Source organism: Podarcis erhardii (genome assembly GCF_964252035.2).
Source record: "Podarcis erhardii genome assembly, chromosome: 5".
NCBI lineage: Eukaryota > Metazoa > Chordata > Lepidosauria > Squamata > Lacertidae > Podarcis > Podarcis erhardii.
The window spans coordinates 62,570,285-62,592,517 of NC_138509.1; the positions used below are offsets into that span (position 1 = coordinate 62,570,285).

The 22,233-nt window shown below is 45.7% G+C and overlaps 2 protein-coding genes across 2 annotated transcripts in view; one reads left to right on the forward strand and one right to left on the reverse strand.

The window, feature by feature from the left end:
* The window catches only part of ETV5 (ETS variant transcription factor 5), a 40,407-nt gene extending 24,636 nt beyond the window's left edge, over positions 1–15,771 (reverse strand). Inside the window, exons 1-5 of the mRNA XM_081863530.1 lie at positions 15,666–15,771; positions 13,471–13,614; positions 13,240–13,327; positions 13,055–13,102; positions 12,755–12,805 (exon numbers count right to left, since the gene is read on the reverse strand). Coding sequence (XP_081719656.1) covers positions 12,755–12,805; positions 13,055–13,102; positions 13,240–13,327; positions 13,471–13,515 — 232 coding nt within the window. The 5' untranslated portion in view covers positions 13,516–13,614; positions 15,666–15,771. The remainder of the gene's footprint in view (positions 1–12,754; positions 12,806–13,054; positions 13,103–13,239; positions 13,328–13,470; positions 13,615–15,665) is intronic.
* Positions 1–22,233, forward strand: part of SENP2 (SUMO specific peptidase 2) — a 303,654-nt gene that overhangs the window by 167,116 nt on the left and 114,305 nt on the right. The gene's annotated exons all lie outside the window — the stretch shown is intronic.

Genomic DNA, 22,233 nt, shown 5'->3' on the forward strand with positions numbered 1-22,233 from the left:
CTGGCAGCAGCAAGAGCATTTTAGGGTGGGGAAAAGGAGGGTATGAATGAGAACGTGGGGGTGGTAATTGTCACAGAACACTTGTTTCTGCATGGCTTTTACAACTTCTCATTCCCAAGGACCAAACCTCCACTTTCTGGCATATTCCAAGATAGCATGAACAGAACATGAGGAGAACTCAGGATACCAGATTGTATACGCAGAGGAACTGAGAACATGGTGGTACATGTTTGGTACCATAAGCATGGGCAGATTTCTACATCTTGAATAGGATTCTATTAGAACAATGGAGTTTAACCACCCTTCCTTTCCAGCAGTAATCATGCATGTTGCAGGGAATTCTGGGGCATATTCTAGGCCTAGGGCATGTCCTCAGGTGCCTCTGAAACAAACTCAGCCCTTGGCTGCAAGCTGCGTATTGCAGGGAAATATGGTTAATGGTACACAAGCTGCATTTTATGGAACTCCACTAAACCTCTATGGAATACAGCTTGAGAAAAACATTGTGGTTGAAATACAGAGCTGTAAGGCAAAAATGATTCCACACCAATGAGTTCCACTACTTGCATATCACACCAACTGTTCTTGTCTCACACATAAGGATTTCTAGGATCACTCTGAGTGCAACACAACTCCTCTGTGTCTTCCACCTCATTTTATGCCAACACAACAAAAATAAATGCTATCGAAAAATGTCAAGGGATGTGGCTAATTTGGGCAAGTACCTGTCCTGAGCTTCCATGGAGAGAAATAAGGGAACTAGGCTTGTAATTGGATCGTTCAATCTTGCTCTCCTAGCATTCCAATGTCCCTTTGAGAGGGATGAATCCTTCTCATCGCTATACTGCCTAAACAAGACTTGGCAACAGAAGTCCACTTCCGAGGATGCAAGGGCTGCAGCTATGCCAATGCTGGGTGATAAATTACAAAGCAGGGAACGACCTTGTTAGAAAAAACACCTCGCCTCAACAAGGGTCACAGCAACTCTCAGCTTAACTGGTTCTAAAAATACACAGTGCTGAATCCAACAAATGTCTGCATTTGGTCATTGGCTAAGTTGGTCTTTTCATCAGATCCCTCATTTTAAGAGGTACATTCTCATCTCTGAAGCACGCAGAACATCATGTTGACAGCATTTTTTGCATTCCATGTTACTACACAAGGCAGTACCAAACTTGTGCAAAAGCTGCATGAATGTAGTTTCTTCACAGGAAGCTTTTAACCAACAGGCACGAAGCACACACCCTAATCTCAGCTAGAATGGGTCTTTCCTAGGTTTAAGACAGAATTGTGTAGAATGTCCCAGATTCCTGTTTCAGCAAGATTGTGTGCCAACAGAATCACTTCTGTCATCATCTGTTCATCTGGGCAACTGCGGCAGCATGCTCCTCCTCATATAGGAATGTACTGCCAAACTGGCAAGATCTTTAAAGCTTGCAGCAAAACGTATCTCAACAGCAGGGGGGAAAGCCCTTGGAAGCTTTTGGCCTGACTGCCTGAGCCCCAAATAACAGAAGGAAGTGTTATATCCTAGAGTTCTAAGATTTGGCCATTGCCTCTAATATTGTTGCAAAAGGTGCCATGATATTTAGGGATGGGGTAGGGGAAGGAACCACCCCACCCCTCATCATCTATTCTATATAGAAATACCAAAATTAACCCGGTGGACCAGCTACCATTCTACTCCTGTTAACATAAGAAGTGTCATTAGTCGCCGGTAGTGTCTGTTTAAGAGCTTCTATTATAATTTCCATTATTCCATCTAGTTTCCCAGGTGCCTTTCAATCACTATGCTACACTTGAGATCTGCAGGTTAGAGCCTCATTCCTTAACGTCACCCAATACAATTTCTACTGTTACACCATATTGCACCACCACGTTTTCCAGGCACTGGCTTCCCTAGTATTAGTTCTGGTGGAAGCTGTCAGTCTAATTGGCTCCCATCCTTTTACTCCACAGATAATTGTCCTACTAGAGGAACTTGTCTTTTACAGCATACTCCTCCCCACCCCTGCAGAGGGATAACAGCAGGGGCTTACTCACTGCAATGCTGCAGAAAACACAAAGCCCAGAATGGCAGGTTATTTGTTCCAGCATCTGGATGAATGTATTCTGAAGGAGACCAAACCTAGTTTTCCATCACAAGAGAATATCTCACTCCAGATGAAGCATAGGGACATTGGAAGCTGCCTTATATGGAATCAGGCCATTTGTCCACCTAGCAGACTGGTCGTGGCACTGCAAGGTTTCAAACCAGGGTTTTGTCCCAGCTCTACCTGAAGATGCTAGGTCTTGGAAGCTTGGGGTCCTCCACTGAGCTGTGGCCCTTCTCCCATGCTTTGTGGGGGCATCAAGAAAAACACAGACCAGTTTGGAGCACACTGGATAGTTGCTGGGAGATTGTACGTTGCCCTGGCTAGATTAGTCAATAATCCTCCAAAGGGAAATGGAAGTCATACCCTATTCTCCTTCTGCATTCATCAAAGAGGATGCATTCCAACTTGCACACATTCTGCCACTTTGCAATTTGGAAGCAGATTTCAGGTTAGAGTTAGAAAGAGCAAGGGGTCTCCAGAAGGTATATAAACTGGGGAGGGAGGGGAACGGTTCAAAGGACCCAGGCCCTCTAAAATGCCAAAATGCTGAACTCAACATGAAGGGAAGGCTGGCGATGGCCCTCATGCCACAGCAGAGAGTTCTTCTACTATATATAATTTTTAAACCAACTAATATATGCTTAGCCTAATTAATTTCTAAAAGAAGACGTTCTAGGAGAAGGCAAGTGCGTCAGAGTTCTGTACCTAAATAGTGACAGAACAGAACAGCTTGGCTTAGTCGGAAGTGGAGTATTATCTCCACAAAGGCTAAGCGCACAGCCATTGCCCGTGAGAGAGGATAGCCTGGGTCTGACAGCTTCCAGCCATCACCGCCAATTAGCAGTTCCCTGAATTCTATGTGCTGTCAAAGCCTCCCAGAGATGGGCAGAGACATCCACTCCTTTGGGGCAGTTGGGACACATCTGGGAGGGAACATTTAGTGCTAAGCCCTGGGCCTGCTCAAATCCTCCTTTCTATGGGAGGGCAAAGGAGAAGAGCCAAGAGTGCCTTGGATTGAGCTGCTTTTTTTTTTTTTAGGGATAAGGTTTTGCTTGTTTGAAAAGGCTACACAAAAAAGTCAAGAGTACAACTCATTTCATTAAACTCTGGTGTTTTTGTTTTAAAAAAAAACCACCAGCAGCTGCATTTCTCATACATTTTCATTCTGGCAGTATGTTGGCATTTCAAGTGTTAATGTGTCCCTGTCCCCCCACTCCCTATAATTTGCTCTCTGTCCTCTCCCACCCCCACTTCCTAATAGGCATGGCCTTGCTGAGCAGCAAACAGCAGGAAACTCACTTTGGAGGTGTTCCAGCTGTCAGTCACAAGCATGTTTCTTTCCAACAGTCTCTGTGTTGTTTGAGCGGTTGTTTTTCTGCCAGCAGCACAATGGGGCTTAGTTATTCATTGAAGAAGGAGGTTGAGGGAGGGGGAGAGAATCTGCAAGCAGGCACCACCCTCCATTCACAACCAATTTGGAATACTCCATCCATTCACAAAAAAACCCCCTCTCTCTCCCCACAGCTGAGCGCTACCAATCAGGGGAAGGGAAATGACACTTAAGATCATAACAGAGACCAGCTGTCCTGCACAGAGAAGCTTGTGCTGCGGGCAACGTTTATGTAAGGAATTCAAACACTGCAGAAACAGCCTGCATAGCTAGGAGGGAGTCAGCCTCTCCAAAGAGTTCATTGCAAATGATTGTGCAACCCCACTTGTGGTGAGGTCCGGAAATGCCCTTTGGCCGGGGTGGGGGTGGGGAGTAAAAATAATTTGTAAAATCAACTTTTCCCCTTCAAAACAACGGCTGCCTGCCAGTGGACAGAATATTTCCTCTTAATGCTAACAGTGCCCTCACTCTCAGCTCCATCTATTAGCAGCTAGTGTAGCCCCTGCATTAAAGGGAAGGATTAAGAGAGGGGCTAATTATCCCCAGTGTAGGAAAAATGGCATTTCTTGAGGACTGCAGCATTGTGAAAATGGTGCAAATTGCTCCAAAACTGCTCACAAAAGGAAAAAAGGCAGCAAATAGGGGTCCCGGAGGAGGAAAGACAAAAGATATTGCTGGTATAATGCCAAATAAAAAGAAACACATACAATTTAGGGGGAAAAGCACTTTCTTACTGAGCTCAAGAAGGAGCAGCTCTTGAAGGATATTTGGAAGCTGTAACATGTTGCTTAAGTCATGTAACATCCTATGCAAGTTACATGGGCTCTCAGTTAGCTTCTGGAGACAGACCCAGTTTTTGGTTTCAACCTGCAGAGCTCTTATTGGCCTCTCTCTCTCCACGAGTCCTCCCACCATTTATGGCAGAGGTGGGGAACTATGGCCCTCCAGATGTCATTGGACTCCAACTCCCATCATTCCCAGCTATTGGCCATGCTGTCTGGAGCTGGTGGAAGATGGAGTCCATCATTCATCTGGACAGCCAGATGATACTACACCAAACGCCCTGCTCCTAGGAAGGTGGGCAGTGCTGAACCTCAAAACATGGCTTGGTTTCTTTAAGTCTGATACCACCTTTCCCAGGACAGAGGATAACAAAGTACAATAGCACATCCCTCTGCCAACTCCCTCACTGCACAGGCTCACAGATATTTGCCCATATGAACTCTTTTAGGAGCCCAGCCAAGACTTGCCTGTACAGGCTGGCTTTTGATGTCCCACCCACACAATATTTCAGCTTGAAAAATCACTCTCATCCCACCCCATTGGAGGTCTCCTGCATGGAAACTCTGGATGCAAACAAGGGAGACGGGGGTAGGGTTGGAGGCAGTCCTCACAGACTGAAGAGGCCTCCGTAGTATGCAGGGAAATCCTGCTTATCTAAAAGAAGTCCCTCCTCACAACAACATCTGGATGACCACAAGCTCCCTTTCCCCACTTCCATCCATGAAAGCAAAAGCACTGTTGCAGTTTAAAAGGGCTGCTGGATAAAATCAGGCACAGGTTCAAGTGCAGACATTGCCTACTGGAACTGCCAAGTTTTCAATGGGATGCTGCCCCACCCTCAATCCACAGCAAGGTGCCCACTGGGTCACTTATCCAAGTGTGCATTCCATCAAACAAAGTAAGGCAGGCAGCGTCCGCACTGAAGATGCACATTTGAGACAGGTCTGGAAATCCTGATCCAGCAAGTGACAGACATGCATTATGCTGCTTCTGAGCAGCCAAAGGGGAAAAGGAACAAAACACCACCTCCACCTAAAAACCTCCAAAGCGAATCAAACTTTTAATACAGTTGTACCTTGGATTTCGAACGGAATGCGTCCATTCGACTTCTGAAACGTTTGGAAACCAAAGCACAGCTTCCGAGGCAAAGTTCGCAAACCGGAACACCTACATCCAAGTTTGCGGTGTTGGAGTTCCAAGTTGCTCATGAACTAAGCTGTTTGAAAACCAAGGTACTATCTCTCTCTCCCCCGCCCCCGTTGCACACCCCTCCTAACCACTAAATATTAATCCATTACTGTACTGGCAACGGCAGCCTCTGAAGCCTTACCAGGCAACAAGAGAAGCAGCCCATCCCTGAAGTCCCTTCCTTGGGTGCTGACTTGAGGTACACACACCTATTTCAGGACTCAGAGGAAGAGCTCAGTGCCTCAAAGGCAGATATTTGTGTGTGTGTGTGTGTGTGTGTGTGTGTGTGTGTGTGTGTCTGCCTCAGAGAAAGTACACATTCTCATTTCCCTATTCTAATACATTAACTATAATTAGAACCTAGAAAGAAAGAAGCAAGCAGCACAACTATAGGTTATGTCTCAACACGCCAAGGTAGAGAGGAAGTCAGGAATGCAGCGCTGCTTGGGGTGGGAGGCGCCAAGGGCTTTTGCCTTGTTTATCTGTGCCCCAGAAGTGAAGCAGGACAATAGATGCTGAAGCAGCACCAAGAAATCAGCCAGGAACTTGCAGGCAAAGAGCTTTGTGCCAACGGAGCTCTCTACCCCATTCACAGATGCCATAGCAGGGACACCACAATACTGCTTTCACCAGGAGTTATCATGGTACAGTTTACCAGTTTAGAGAGGTAAGCTTTCAGAGGATGAAAGATGTTTAGAAGACAGATGTCCCATTTGATCCTGAATGTCCAAATTTCAAAATTAGTCACTCTCTCTCCTATTGCCTTAGATCTAACTTTGCAAATAGAATGACCTGGAATACACCATCAGCAGAGTCACGTGGTGCTGCTAGACTGCACCACTTTAGATTCTTTGCGGGATCACATGTTGGAATGCATGTCTCCTCCTGAAATCTGCCTGCATATAGAAACCTAGTGCATCAAGGAGAATGTTTAGCCTGATACTCCTTTCCTTGAATTTGCTTTCTTTCTAATTGCTGAGAATCCTTTTGAGGGGCAGGTGGTGGGAATGAAATTCCCCATCCATACTCTCAAGCAGAACAGTGCAGCAAAAGCTGCACCATGTGATTTTCCTGATGGAGGCCTGTGCTGAAATATGCATTTTCACCATGAGTCTGATGACTCGCACACTTTTCAGAGGAGGAAACACACATCCATAAGCTGGAAAAACAGAACTAGAGTCAAAAGACGAGCCTGTGGCCCAAAGGAGGCAAATTATCTAATCTGTTTGGGCAGTAGCCAACTAACGTGTCCCGTCAGCGCATAGGATTTCCGCTTGCGCAATGGAACTTCCCCCCTCCTCCCCCGGCACATACCCTGCGCCATTCCCAAATCTGTTCTGGAGGGCTTGGGAAACCTCTAGAACAGATTTTGGGGGTGTACGGGGGGGGGGGGAGCTATGTTGCACAAATGGAAACCCTTGCGCTGACAGGATGTGTTCGTTGGATACTTCCCTATGGAAAGCGACTTCTCAGAAGTCACAGTGTTGTTTGTAGCGCCTGCATGGGTTATATCAGGGTATGCGGCCGCAAACTCTTTGCCAATACTGCATTGTGCTCAAATCCTCACACTGCAGTTAGAAAGCTGGTGATATCTATTTAAGACTCTATGCAGGGATGTATCTTTGCTTGCATGATACCAACCACCTGCCCATGACCTTATGTGCAGCCATCAATACCTGGTTTCCACACTGAAGCGGCTTGCTCCCAACTCCTAAGCGACTTGTACACACAAACAGGTTGCTTGGTAACCGTGTGGCTTTGTGGGTATGGAAAGCCAATTGATCTGGATCAGTGTACACCTGCTCAAGGAATGACGTACACTCAGGTCAACACCAGCCTGGCATTTAAGCCTTAATCTCCTTGCCTCTTGTCTTTGTAGAACTGACGAGGTCAGAGATCAAGGGGCAAGTCTCTATGCTTCAAGGCTTTTCATGCAATTTTGAACCTATCTCTGAACTCTGCTCTTCTTGCCCCTTTTTCTGACCCACAAAAGGTGTCTACAAATAGATGTGACACAAACCAGAAAACAATTGCCCAATTTCTTCAAATTCTCTCTCTCTCTCTTACACACACACTCAGAGAGTAATGCACCTGTATGCTTTCACCAAGGAAAAAGTGAAGTGCAGGGAGCATAATTCTGAGTTTTCAACATTCTCTACCCATTCTTGGCGCTAGTGTATTATCAAAATAGTCTTTCATATGAACTGACCCCAATTGAAGTGGCTAAAAATACTTCATGATGAAAGAGATGGGAGTTGATCAGCAGAAATCTAGGCACTTTCTATGTTGTCATAACACAGAGATCATTGTTGAGAGACCAACAATATTTTCAAGAGAACTGAAAGTTGTTTAAGAAGGGAACTGCTTCCAATGAAGTATACACTTTGAGTAGCATTATACAGATTTTTACTCAGAGTAGCCCCATTAAAATTAATGGCCATGGCAAACATACATTCAGTAATTTCAATGAGCTGACTCTGAATGAAAGTTAGTTAAATGTTGTTCCCCATACAAAAGGATACAAAAACTTGCCCCTTGATCTCTGACCTCATCCGTTCTGCAAAGACAAGAGGCAAGGAAATTAAGGCTCAAATGCCAGCCTGGTGTTGCCCTAAGTGTATGTCATTCCTTAAGCAGGTGTACACTGATCCAGATCAGTTTACCAAAAATAATCTGTATTTGTTTTTTGTTGCATCTCACTGTCGTCTTAGGTTTCGCTGTGTTGATTTTGTGTAAGCCATCTTGTAAATAAAGTCATTAACTGGAGCAACAGCTTGAATTCTGATTTAAGAGTAGAACCATTGAAAACAATGGGAGTTAAGAAGATGCAAAGAGCACCACTGGATCAGGCCAAAGCCCCATCTAGTCCAGTATCCGGTTCTCAGAGTGGCTAACCAGAAGGCGCCTATGGGAAGCCTGCAAGCAGGACACAGGGCAGCCAGTGTTAGAATCTGAGATATGAAAGCTAGGAGCTAAATGGCACCTTAAACCTAGGTTAAGGGCACAACAACGGAATGTCCAGGCATGCTTTTTTATAACAAGAATACAAAGCTGAAAATGAATGAATTGCTAAAACATTATGTTCATTCTTCGCATGGTCTAGTCCTTCCCTTGCCCACCCCCCTAATATTCTTAAGAGGGTCTCTTCTCCAGTCTTCAGAGGGTAGTTAGAAGTGGGGAGGCAGAAAAAGGTCCTCCTTTCCTTCCACTCTGCAGTTTTAATCTGAAATCTTCGGCGCAGTACTACACCCAGAGCTCAGAAACTGCGCTGATGAAATTCCCTGTCACAAAATGCACAGAAAACAATGGGAGCTTTGAGCACAGCAGTCCTCTCCGCCACTTGTGATTCCCAGAAACTGGTATTCAGAGACATATTGCCTCTGACACTGGAGGTAGTATGAAGCCATCATGGCCAGTACCCATTCATAGAAGATAGCATTAAGTTATTATGGCGCTGAAGGAGACTCTTGAGAGTCCCATGGACTGCAGGAAGATCAAACCTATGCATTCTGAAGGAAATCAACCCTGAGTGCACACTGGAAGGACAGATCCTTTGGCCACCTCATGAGAAGAGAAGACTCCCTGGAAAAGACCCTGATGTTGGGAAAGATGGAGGGCACAAGGAGAAGGGGACGACAGAGGACGAGATGGTTGGACAGTGTTCTTGAAGCTACCAACATGAGTTTGACCAAACTGCGGGAGGCAGTGGAAGACAGGAGTGCCTGGCGTGCCCTGGTCCATGGGGTCACAAAGAGTCGGACATGACTAAACAAGAACAAAGGGCTAAGTTAGTGATGGCTAACAAGACCCACAATGGAGCTTAAATATAGCAGGCAAGTCCAAATGGAGCACAATAAATCATAAAGTAAAACAAGTTCGAGCGTATACATTAGGAACCGCAATTCCTCTTCAAGACTGTTATCAACTCTCTGAAATACCATTGTCTCCCTTGGCCCCTTTATCTTTATCCACTAACCCATCCTTAGCCACAGGAAGTAGTTGCCTGTTTAATAATTCAAGTCATTATCAGGAACGTACAGGAAGAAGGTTGTAACTGTTCACCCTTTTAACCTTCACAGGGTTATCGAAGGCTACTTCAAGAGAAAATACACCCTTACTGCTCCAAAGGAAGAAAAAAGAGTTGACAAAATGGCAGGCTATAGCTGGGGTGGGGAAGAGTTGCAGCTTGGCTGGGTTCCCATGTTGAGGCTACACAAGTGTTCCTGCACCTTTTTTTGGTTGAGGATCATTTATTCTAATCAATATTTTATGTATTAACTCTACGTTTAACCTCACCTCCATCATATTATCCCTGCGCAAGTTACAATTCATGTATATATCTCACTTTTCCTTTAAAAAAAACCATTGACGTTTTCTTCATTTCTTTGTTTTTTTCATTGTACATTTCACTTTTTCAATCAGTTGTCCAAAGTAGCCCACATTTTAAAATGTAAAAAATATGAGCAATAAGAAACCCCTGAAATAGCAAATAGCAATAAGATGCTTGTTGGGCACAGAAAGGGAGAGCTCAGCCTCCCAAGCATTTTTAAATTGTCCCAGGATAAGATGTGTGGATAAGGGAAGAGAGTTGTCCAATGGCGATGTCAGAGGTGACACACACAAACACGGAGAGAGCTAACCTTTATGTAATTTGCTAGCCAAGGGAATTCATCTCTCTCACCAAAACCATAGAGGAAAGCCATCTGGAGCCTGCTCAACAAACACTAACAATTGTCTGAAAAACACAGTGGGCGAGATCCAAGGTAGTGTGAGCAGGCATCCTCTTGTGCTGTGGGGCTTCTCCTTATTCTCCTCCCCCTTGCAACCCCCAATCCTTCAGAGTAGATTTTGGGAGCACGTGGGGGGGGGGCAAAGAGAAACCAAAAGTCTCATTACGCAAGTGTGTAGACAGCATTGCATGCCACCCAACATCTGGGAGAGACCCTCATTAAAGCGGAAGAAATAGTAGAAAAATAAAAATAGGACAGTAAGACCAACAAGTAATAGGAAACAGGCACCTTAACCTAAAGCTTGTCACAGTGCCATTCTTAGAGAACTAGAGTCAGAACAGAGGCAGAGATGTGTGCAGACATATTGTGCTTTTTATAGACCTTGCAAAAGAATTAGCTTTTCTAAGTGCCACCTACAAGGGTACTCAAGTAAATGCATTCATGTAATTACATAATAGGAAGCAGAAGAAGAAATGAAAACCCACTACCATCATCCAAATTAAAATACATAGGACTGGTCCTAATTCTAAGACCACACATTCCAAGCAAACATTTTGAGGCAAAACAGCACCAACTGTCTCCTGAACAGCCCCAATTCTAAACTCATTTACTTGGCATCAAGTCGCACCAATTTTAAACGGAACTCAAGTTAAGGGTGTTTAGGATTAGCTGTTACTCATGCAGCAGTTGATTTCTGTGCCAGAAACCACAGTAATAATGCAAACCATGAATCATCATACATCCATCTATGACATATTAAGCAAGAGCTCCAGAAACCCTTTCAAGTGCAAAAGATGCCCTGTTCATTTCTCTTTATTCATCTATTCAATCAGCTGTTCTAGTGCTATACTGCAAACTCCATTACTGAGCCTCTCAAAGGCCACAGAGTTTCACTTTGCAGATTCTGGGCCCCATATTATCTTTCCACCTTTAAAAAAAGTAAATATTGGAGATCCTTCGCTCTTTGGGAACTTTAGCAGGTTTTTAGTGATTCACCTTCACTCAGAATTTAGCTCTTCTGCTATATACAGGACACAATCCTCTCTCCAACCCCTAGCAATCAGTTTCACTAGCCTGAGTGGCTTTGAAAGACTTCTACAGGTCAGAAGAGAAGCCTGTCTCCCCTGCAGACACATGGTTCCAGTAAGATTTAAATTTGGCAATACTAGATCCATTCCAGGCAGGAAGCTACTCATTGATAAATAAACAGCTTCCATTGAGAATCCCCTCCTGCCATTGACCTGCTCACCACAAACACAGAATACATAGAGGATGCTCAGGCCAGAAGGAAAAGGCTTCTTAACCCAAACAGAACTCCTAATGCCTCTCACAAAAGGTTTGCCCAGAACTCTGGAGAAGACATTTTGTTTTCCCCACAATCCTTCAGGCTCCTGAACCGTAAAAGCTTGCTGAGAGAGAGCGCACCTCTGCCAACAACATCTCCTCCCACACAGCCCGGCTGCAGTTTATACTGCTCCGAGCAGGAGAACTGGAAGGGTTGGGTTAGAATGTCAACACACAGAGAGAATTTCTTACTCCAGGCTGCCTTTCATCTCAGGGAGGAGGAAAGAAAACACACACACACACACACACACACACACACACACACACCAACCAGTCTGAGGAAGCTTTCATGGCAAGCTGCCCAATTACTTCAAAGTAATCAAAGGGCAATAATTAACATGCATTTACTGTAGCGCAAGATACACCACTGCATGCTGTGACAGAGTTTGAATCAAGAATCCGTTCCACTGCAGGCTATGTTTTCTTCCCTTCAAATTCTGTGGCAATCGGAACAGCTACACACACACACACACACCCTGAGTGGATGTGGAGTGACATTTCCACTTTACACTTTTAAGAACATCATCTTGCTTTTCTTTAACCTCTAACGCCCCCAAATCACAGTCAAAAAATATGCAGAAAGCATGCGTGCCTAAACAGCTTGCTGCCTGCAGAGGCCCAGGTGCTGAGCTCTCAGATGCTGCAGGTAAGGGAGCACTTTGGGGGTGGTGCAGTGCGAGAGGGACGGCTGCTCTAGCCGCCTTCTCAGAGCTGCTGGCTTGCCAATGACAAATGCTCCCTAAAGCTGCTCAAGTTTCACCAGCAAAGCTTTGTCCTTCACAGCTTCGCTATAGCTGCGGCTATAATAGCCAGAAAAGTCATTGAGGGAATTGGAAGGCACAGGGCTGGTGAGAGACAGAGTGCTCTTGTGCTTGCTGTCAAATGGATTTTAATATCTCTTACATTATGAAGTATTCATGGGGGCTTGAAAGGGTTCTGCAGAGATCAAGGTTAATAGGCAGCCCCAGAGATGCTCAAATAAATACCCTAAGTCTGCCAATTAAAGCAGTGCCGTTAGCAGAACAGTCAGTGTCCACACCTTCTGTCTGCTCCCTTCTCGTCAAAATCCACAGATTCGACAAAAAACTTGCAAAAATACACTTTGGAGCTACATTTAATTAACAGAAGCAAAAACCAAGGGAGCAACTAAAACATGTCACACATCTTGCAATGACACTACAGATTTCACAGCAGGCAGACAAATGAACAAGAGAATGACTTACAGTTATCAGACTGGAAATCTGGGACAAACTGTTCATCATCAGGAACTTGGGCTAAAAGAAAGGGGAAAAAACAAGGTTTTTTCACCAATTAATTAATAAATTAAAGCCTACATTTTCTTATCTAAAGACAAAGGAGCTCACAAGCCAAAATAAATATTAATGACATACATTACAAAATAGCAAAAAAAGAAAAAAAGAAAAAAGATTCCATAGAAATGACAAGCAGGACCAATTATCATGGCCAATATAGGTTATCAAAGCTCAATGGGACACAGAATTGTGATATCAACAAGGATTTACCTTCAGCTAACCAAGCCTCCTGCAACTGGCTGAGATCCTGAAACAATTCTGAAAGAAAATAAGAACAAAAAATTGAGTATTTTTTTCTGCTTACATGCTTTTTTCACATGCTGCTAAAAATGGTGATGTTTCAAAGATGCTTTTTTCAAACATCAACAACAAAAAAGGAGGCAATTCTTCACTACCTTCAGAATCATGAGCCAAGTCAGTGTCCTGAAACTTCCTTTTTCTGTCATTTACTGGCCTGCCTCGACATTCATCTGTGCAAGGTTTCTGGTAGAAGCAAAGAAATGTAACTATGAAGGGCAATCATTCAAAAACACAAAAGAGCAGAAGCAACATGAACTTTGTACAAAGGAGCATGGGGCATCACATGATAAGAAAACAAAACCACATTAAAAAAAATAAAGTCCTACCCCAGGGACCATGAAAGGGACCTGCTGATCATAAAAACCATCCATTGTGCTTGCAAATTCTTTAATATTCCCTCGAACGTTTTTAGCATTGAGTAATTCCAGGATGAGAAGAGTTTTCAGAATCTAGTTCTGGCAGATTTCAGGCTGGAAGGGAGAAGATAAAGACAGAGGAATCAGACAATGTTCTGCCTTTAAGGCACCTGAAGAGACCATCTCTAACAGCACACAAGCATGTTCTGCAAGCTTTGAGGATTATCTTTTGTGCTTAGTTAACACACATTAAACATGGGGGAGGGAGGAAGACAAATTATAGTACTACCCCCCTCTAGCTAGTTGCTATGATATCCATTCATTAAGTTGCTGCTCTTTTTAAATCAACACACCAAAGCCCCAACCTTTAATCCATGATGTCACAGAGTTACTATGGAAACAGCCGTGACATCACTAAATGCGAATTACAACCGCTTAAGAACAAACATAGGGAACGGCATGGATTATAAGGCAGAGATCACATGGTTTGGACTACATTTTCTCCCTACATGGTCGAAAGATAAAATATAAATAGCAACAAGTGCACAGGAAAGTCGACTGGAGTTAGTGAAACAGCTTGGCTTTCTGGAGATGATAATTATCTTCATGCAACTCCTCTAGGTTACAAAGAGAGCCAATGCTCTTTTAACTTATGCCTAAACAATGCAAACCGAAAAGATCCCTTGATTTCAATGCTACCCGAAACTGTGCTTAGTACTGTAGCCATTCAAGCATTGTTTGAAGTAGCTTATTTTTTTTTTTTTTTGCTGATCTAAACCTTTGATCGCCAAGGAAATCTCGGATAATTTACTCGAAAGCTTAAAAACACACTGCAAGAAATATCCATGTTAGGCTGGCATAAGACCCAGCGCGAAATGGAAAACTGCTCGGTCCCTTGTTCTGCTGATGCAACTTTTGCTGCTATTGAACACAGCCCGTATATCTCCAAGAAATCTGCTAAGCAAAGGGCAGTTTTCAGTCACCCCTTAAGTAAATTCACCGTGAAGTTTAAACACAAGAGAGATTTATGGCCTGTTTAAAAGAAGCAGTATTTTAAAAGCAGTATTTTCTACGAACTCCTCTCAAAAATACAGAATCTGTGGTCTTAAAAAAAAAAAAAATTGAGTAAGTGCGTTTCATAACATGGGGTTGGCGGCGGGGGGAGAGAGAGACGAAAGAAAGGTGGTGGTAGCGAGATCGGTTATGAACTTCTTTATCTAGCCTAGCTGGCCAACTGTTGCAAACTGCTCCTAAATATCACCGCGGACACAAATATCTTCCATTCCGAACTTGCCCCGTCGATTCAGAGCAATTTTATTTTTTTTGCAAAAACGGCGATTGGAAGCAACATCTTTAAAAACATTATGTCGCGCGTACTAAATCCGCTTTTCTATCTGGCCGCTGCGATTCGCCTCCCCTCTCCCCCCCCCCCGTACCCCTAGGAAAAGCCTTTAACGCAGCCAAACAATACAATTAGCATCCCCTCCCCCGTGTGCAAATCTGGCTTAAGTTTTATGAATGGCAAAGCAAGCAACAAGAGCAGGTAGAGTGTAACGAGATCCCCGGCGTAGGGCCCCATTCACAAAAACAAGGCACGCACTTCCCAGCTCGCTCCATTCACGAAACGCCTTCAGAGGCGCCCCCACCCCTACAGCCCTGTGCAGAACGCCGCGAGGAGACGCAGCCCCCGCCCCCGCACTCAAGGCTCCATTCACACAAAACCAGCTCCATTCATAAAATCGCCCACATTCACAAAAAAACACATCACCACCACCAGCAACCACCTCCCGACCCAGCCAGTGCCTGCTGCAGCCTGTGGCGGCGCGGCTGTGCAGCCTTCCTTTGGAAAGGCTACGCCGTAGCTTCTCCTGCCGGCACTCTGTTGCAGCCCCCAGAGCTGCCCCCTCCCGCACCTGAGATCCAGCCCCACTGCTTACCCCAGGCTCCAGCAGACCGAACCACTGCCTCCATCTCAGCCACGGCATCCCAAGCTTATCCAAACACAACCCCCCCCCGCATTACTTTGCACCCCCGAACACCTGCACCCCCGCCAGCCTCCTTCTCAGGCCGCCCAGCCGATCCCACAACTCCCAGCACCCCACCGCTCAGGACCCCCGGCCCCGATCCCAGTCCCCGGAGGCTGCGTCGCCTTCGCCCCTCCTCACCTGGCCATAGAACTAGCGCGCTGCCGCTGTGCAGTCGCTAGAAGCCCTGGTTCTTCTTCGGGCTGCTGCCGGAGCCCCCGAGCGGCCTCCAGAGCCCGCCCCGCCCCGTCCCCATTGGCCCACGGCCCCGCCAGAGGTTGTCAGTCTCAGCTTGTTTACCCTACCACGCACCCAATGGCGCTCGGATGTTGCAACGCCTCCCGGTCCTGAATGGCTGTGGCGGCCCAGCCAGTGCGTTCTAAGCCCGCCTCCTCGCAACGATGAACTGCCTAATGTTTTTTTCCTCCAGGGAAATATAGCCAATCAAGGCGGCCTTGATTTACATACTTTTTTCGAGGAGCGTTTTCATTCATAAAAAAAGGAAAAGAAAGAATGGTCGCGTTCCGAGGGCGAGGCAGAGGCGCAGGGAGGGATTTAAAGGGAACGCGCAGCTCGGCGGCAGAGAGTCTGTTTTTGCCAGCTCCGTTACGAAGTGAACACTCCTTGGCTGCCCACAGTCCCGTGCCGCCGCCGCCGCCGCCGCCGCCGCCTTCTTTTTCGCCTCGTGGCCGCACGCAGGACCATCTCACGACAACCGGCCAGCTCGGCGGCGGCCGGAGTAAGAAATAATCACCATAGCAGGTCGCTCTCGGTCTTGGCACCTGAACTTCATTCTTATTACCACCCCCACCAGAAATCAGGGCCATCGTGAGGAGAACACCGGGCCCCCAGCACTGCCCTGCTCATTCAGCTGCAAGGGGGAAATGGCAGGAACAAAATCTTCTGGCCTTTCGTCTGGGGCATTAATCCAACGACGGCATTTTTCGTTACAAACAGTGCAAAGCCTGTTAACCAGGGAACAGCAAACTTTTTCAGCAGGGGGCCGGTCCACTGTCCCTTGTGGGGGGCCAGATAATATTTTGAAAAAAAAAATAAATGAACGAATTCCTATGCCCCACAAATAACCCAGAGATGCATTTTAAATAAAAGCACACATTCTACTCATGTAAAAACATGCTGATTCCCAGACCGTCCGAGGGCCAGATTTAGAAGGCGATTGTGCTGGATCTGGCCCCTGGACCTTAGTTTGCCTCCCCATGCTGTTAACATTTCAGCCCATGCACGCATAGGCTTAGACCGTTGGTTCGCTGGACAGATCCATGCTCCGGTCGCGCCAGTAATGCTTAACTCAAAAGAGAAGTGCGATAGGATCGGGCTGCAGAAACTGCTGCGAGTCCTTCCTGGGACTTCTGGAATAGCCTCAGGCTGCAACCCAGTGTGTACACACTTAACCTGGCATGAAGTGGGGTCTTCCCTATGAGTAAAGAGGCATAGAGTTGCATTGTAACTACAGTGCCCTGTGCCTGTTTACTTGCTTGAAAGCTGCCTTAACAAAGTCAGACCACTGGCCCTCCTACACTGACTGGCATTTCAGGACTCCTTTGGGACTTGGGAGACATGGGCGTAGCCATGGTTTTTGTTGGGGAGGGCAGAACCTCAGATTTTTATTGATTTTGCTGGGTTTTGATAGATTTAGTGGGGACAGCTGCCTGCCTCCTTGGCTATGCCCATGCTTGGAGACGCCAGGGATTAAACTAGACCCCCATATGCAAAGCAGCTTCTCTACTGCTGCTCTAAGTGTGTTTTTGGGCTGCACCCACTTAGAGACACTATTCTTACTTACAGGTTGAGAAAACAAGAAGCACCCTGCAGGATCCAATGAAGGACTCGTCTAGTCCAGCATCCTGTTCCCCACAATAGCCAAACAGATGGCTAAAGGTTGCCCATGAAGGCAGCGCCTCTAATCCTGGAGGTAGTATATATATCTAGCACAACTAGTCAGCAAGTCAATGGGTCCCCCAGACTGCCTGAATTTCAGTTTACTCATGTGAGATGTTCTAGGGCCCTAAACTCAGTTCTGAAGTGTGGAGAGGGGGGAGCGCACCGCCCCTGGCAGCGCAATCTTGGTGGGGTGCCATCATGGCTGCCCCCCTGCCCGTGCTGGGAGCCATGCCCCAGGGACGCGTGCCAGCCACACCCCCGCCTGCTCTCCGCCCCCCCCCGGTGCCAGAGCATGAAGCTCTGCCACTGGAGGGAGCCACTTTCGCCAGTGACCCTGGGAGGGTGAGTCTAAGGCACTGGCACAGAACATCTCAGAATGGACGCCCATTATGCCTGGCAAGTGAGGTTTGTTGGGCAATGCAGGTAGCCTTAAAAGGGAGGTACAGGATAGTGTGCACATGGCGGCAGCAGGCAAGTAAGCAAAGAAACAGTGTGAGGGAAAAGGGAAGTCGAGGTGGCATGGGCCTGAAGTTCATACAGAAGTAGAGGCAGCGACAGCAGATGCAGACTGTGGCATGGGAAAGAGGAAAGAGGGCTTGCAAGAGTAGCTCTGAGTAAGAAGAGGCAGAAAAGTGGGACAAAGCCAGCAGGAAAAAGAGAAGTCAAACTTGGTCTGGGCTTCACCAGCTGACCCACGCCATTTCACTTCCACACATTTCCCCACTATCTCACTGATTCAGCCTTTGCCATCGTGATGCCCTGCAGATGGGCAGGGGCTGATGGGACTGGGGCTGATGGGAGTTGTAGTCCAAAACATCTGCAGGGCACTGCATTGGCAAAGGCTGCTCTGGTGGCTTATAAAAACACTACCAATTCACAACCCGTTGAGTTGTTCTGATCTTAACATGCTCCTATGAATTGTTCAACTGATAGCAATGTAATTAAACTTGTGGGAACAATTGGGTCCGGGCCAGTGAGTGCTTCCAAGTCATGCTTTGGCGTCAGTTGCTGTTTCAGACAGACAGGCGGGTTGCACGAGGAAGCAGAGCAGCTTGTTGCGAGGTTTCACCTTCTCCTTGCTGAGAGTTACTTTATCTTTTTCCTAGCAAGGATTATCTTTAATTCACGTCTTTTCACGTCTTTCTCTAAGAGCAAACACACACACATACACCTATTATATATGGTCAGGAATGAAAGCATAAGGCAAGTTGAGCTTGCTAGTCTAGGGGCATGATGGTCACTTAGGGTTCAAGAGGTCCTGGGTTCAGTTCCTAGGCAAGCTCTACTGTAATTGCTGGGCTACTTAGAGACTTTGTGTAGGAATAAGTACAGATGCTAGGAGAGGATATATTTATTAGATATTATCATTCTTTCCTCACATTTGTGAATTCAGCAGAGTATATCACTTAAAAGAAAGTTTAGGCTAGTTTTAGCTTTTTAATTTAAGTAATACAGGATGCTTTAAGGCAGACTGGATTCTCCTGGTATTTTCTCCCTCTTTATATCCCACAATCCTGTAAAAGGTAAAAAGGTAAAAAGAACATTTACGCACTCAGAATACTGGTATATATATCCACTGGAAGAGGAAGAGGGGGGCGGGGGCAGCGCACCGCCTCCGGCACCACGACCCCGGTGGGGTGCCATCACAGCTTCCCCCCCCCCCCCCGCTGGGTGCCATGCCCCCAGGACGTGTGCCAGCCACACCCCCGCCTGCTCTCCGCCCCCAGTACCAGAGCATGAAGCTCAACCACTGTATATATCTGCTATGCCCTCCCTGGGTCAGGGCACAGTTGGAGCATCTCACAGTGTTCTCTCTAGCAAACTTACAGGAAAACTCTGTGAGCTTCAGCCTATCTAGCAAACATGCATTGTTGGTTTGACTGCATTGCAGATATCCCACATTTTGGTGGGGTGACAGGGGAGTTTTGTATGCTGATAGCAACAGAGCCCTGGCATCTTTTGGAAGGAACCATGGAAAGCCAGATGTCATTAGACTCCAGTTCTCATTCCCCCTGACCATTGGACATGCTGATGGGAGTTGGAGTCCTTCAGCATATTTAGGGCATTGCATTGGCTACTTGTACTTTATGCTGTCTGTAGGCACCATGGCAAAATTGGAGAACTAACATAGAATCACATGAGAGATATTCATTCATTCATTCATTCATTCATTCATTCATTCATTCATTCATTGTACTTATATACCGCTTGTTTGCCAAGGCAGTTTGCAGTTTAAAAATATAAAAACAAACAAATGGCTCGACATACAGGACTGTGTTATCTCACACTGATTTCAGAAGCCAATGACAAACTCCCTGGCCTGTACTTCTTTTTGTCGGCCTTCTCTCAAGGCACACAAGTCTTTCTTAAGTAGCCCCAGGATATAATTGAAGAAAAAAATAATTTGGTCTGTGTTTTAAGTGAACCGACCTAATTCATATCTCTGGGATTAACACACAGATCAGAATGTGATTATCTTTCTGATTATGCACTTCTCCAAATTTTGTGATATGTTCAGGAGACGTGCCAAAAATGCACATCACAGCATATGCTTTCCGTAAACAAATGTACAGGAATGGGACAGAACAGATTTATGAATAATCAAATGCAAAAATGACGCAGATCAAACAGAGATGGATTTGTCCATCCCCAATCTTTCTCTGAGGCCACCTTCAGGAAGTGATGGTTATGAACTCCCTGGCCTGGGCTTCTTCTTTTCTGCCTTGCTTTCAGGACTTTCTTAAGTAACTCTTGGGAAGATTTATTGTGGCTTAAATGGGCAGTATTCTTTGCAAGGTGTTGCTATGGGTGTGTGAATATGTAGGAACAATATCCACCTCCATAACTCCAGATCCACATTATATACATTTGAAACATATTCAATGCACATTTAAAGCATATGACTCCCTCCAAAAAAACCCTGGGAACTATAGTCTCCCCCTAACAAAGCTACTATTTCCAGCACCATTAACAAACTATAGTCCCCAGAATTCGGGGGGGGGGGGAGTCATGTGTATTGAACACATGTAGGTCTGTTAATACATTCATGGGCCATGCATGCAACTGACCTCTGGGCCTCCTTAGCACATGTGTATATGCTATGGCAGCTCACAGTGACAGCTTGAACAGTTCCAATGGGTTTGGGGGTTTTTTGTGGGGGGGAAAGCTTTGGACCCATCTGTTCTGGCAAGTGCCCAGGAGGATATAATTCAGGCTGGGCCCCTAAAATTATGTCCAGTCTGTGCAATTTTTAGGGTATTAAATTATTTCTAAGGCTAAGTGGTGGACCCATGGAGGTTCTGCAGCCTCGATAAAGCCTGTTTTATTAGCTGGTTTGATGGAAGACACTGTTTGAAGTCATCCTTTGCCTTCTACATTATACTTTTCCACTGAAGCTCTGCTGGAGAGAGGGTAGAATAAATTTGACTAAATATAACCCGTTCTAAAAAAACCAAAACCCAACAACCATAGGCTCTAAATTTAACACAATACCTTTCACATGGAGTTTTTTCTTTGGTTTTGGAGACACGTGAGCTTGCCTGCTGCTGCCTTTTATTTTTGTTCTCCTGGGGTGGAGGGTGACGGGGTGGGGAAAGAAACTGATTATTTTTAAACCAGGAGCTTTGATTTATACCGGCTACAATGACATAAATCAGTCTTTTTATTTTAAAATTAAATGTTCCTTTAAAAAAATATGAATGGAAATGTTCTGTCACTGCTACAACTGGGCTTGCTTTTTTGTTGGACTTCCAAAACACAAAGAGGATGAAATGATTGGAAGTCCCCTGCTTCTACAGCATCCCAACAATTGTTTCATGACTTTGTCATAGCTGGAGATGGGCCAAGTAAGTGTAGAAGACATGGAAGCTCAAGGGCAAAATGCTTCCTATCCAGAATTTGTTATTTACAGACAAATGACAGTCCAATGCCCTTCACCCAGTTTCAAGGAAGGCAGGTGATCTAAAGTCTCCCTTAGCTGTCAGGGCTAGAAGCAAGAGTTCACAGCTCTGTTCAGGTTGGCATATCCAGGGGAAGCCAATGCAGTACCCTCCAGATGTTATTGGATTCCCCGTCGGCCACCATGGCCAATGGTCATGAATGATAAGTGGGCAATATAGTTAGATAGACCAGTGGTCTGACTATGTTCCAATAAACTGTGAATGAATGACCTGGTAGATCCAACATGTGGTCTCCAAGAACATACCAGCTAAAAGTGAAGGAACTCCCAGAACCTTGGTTAGAGTGTATTTTGCCAACTGCCTGTGAGAGGAGTCTCAGATTTCATTTTGGTTTGGACTGACGTTGCTGTTGACTGCAGCTGGTATTACGGGCTTGATTGTGGCAATGGGTTGTTATGATGAGCGCTTTCCCAAGACAGACAATGTAATGATAGCCTGGAGCCAAGGACTCTGCTGTGGCTGGGTTGTATTACAATTACGTCGATAAAGTGGCGCATGTGTGCTACACCAACACCAGAAAACAGAGAGTCTGAGGTTGCCATTGGTCCCCTAATGACTTGTAACCAATGGCTACTTGAATGATGGGCAATTGTAAATGTGGTTGAGCAGGTCAAGTGTCATTTTTATTCTTTCTCTTGCATAGAGAACAATGGGATCACCACCATCCTACTCTGTGCCTACGACTGGGGTTCTCCTCTGTTTTGTCATCACTGTTTGTTTTGATGCTGTTGTTTTCCGGTACCTGGGCTAGCTATGGCCTGTTTTGCAGAAGGTGCCCTTGCTTTTTTAGGTCCTCCTTTCTTCTCATTGCAATTGTGTTGCCCTTGAACACTGAACAATCAGAAAGT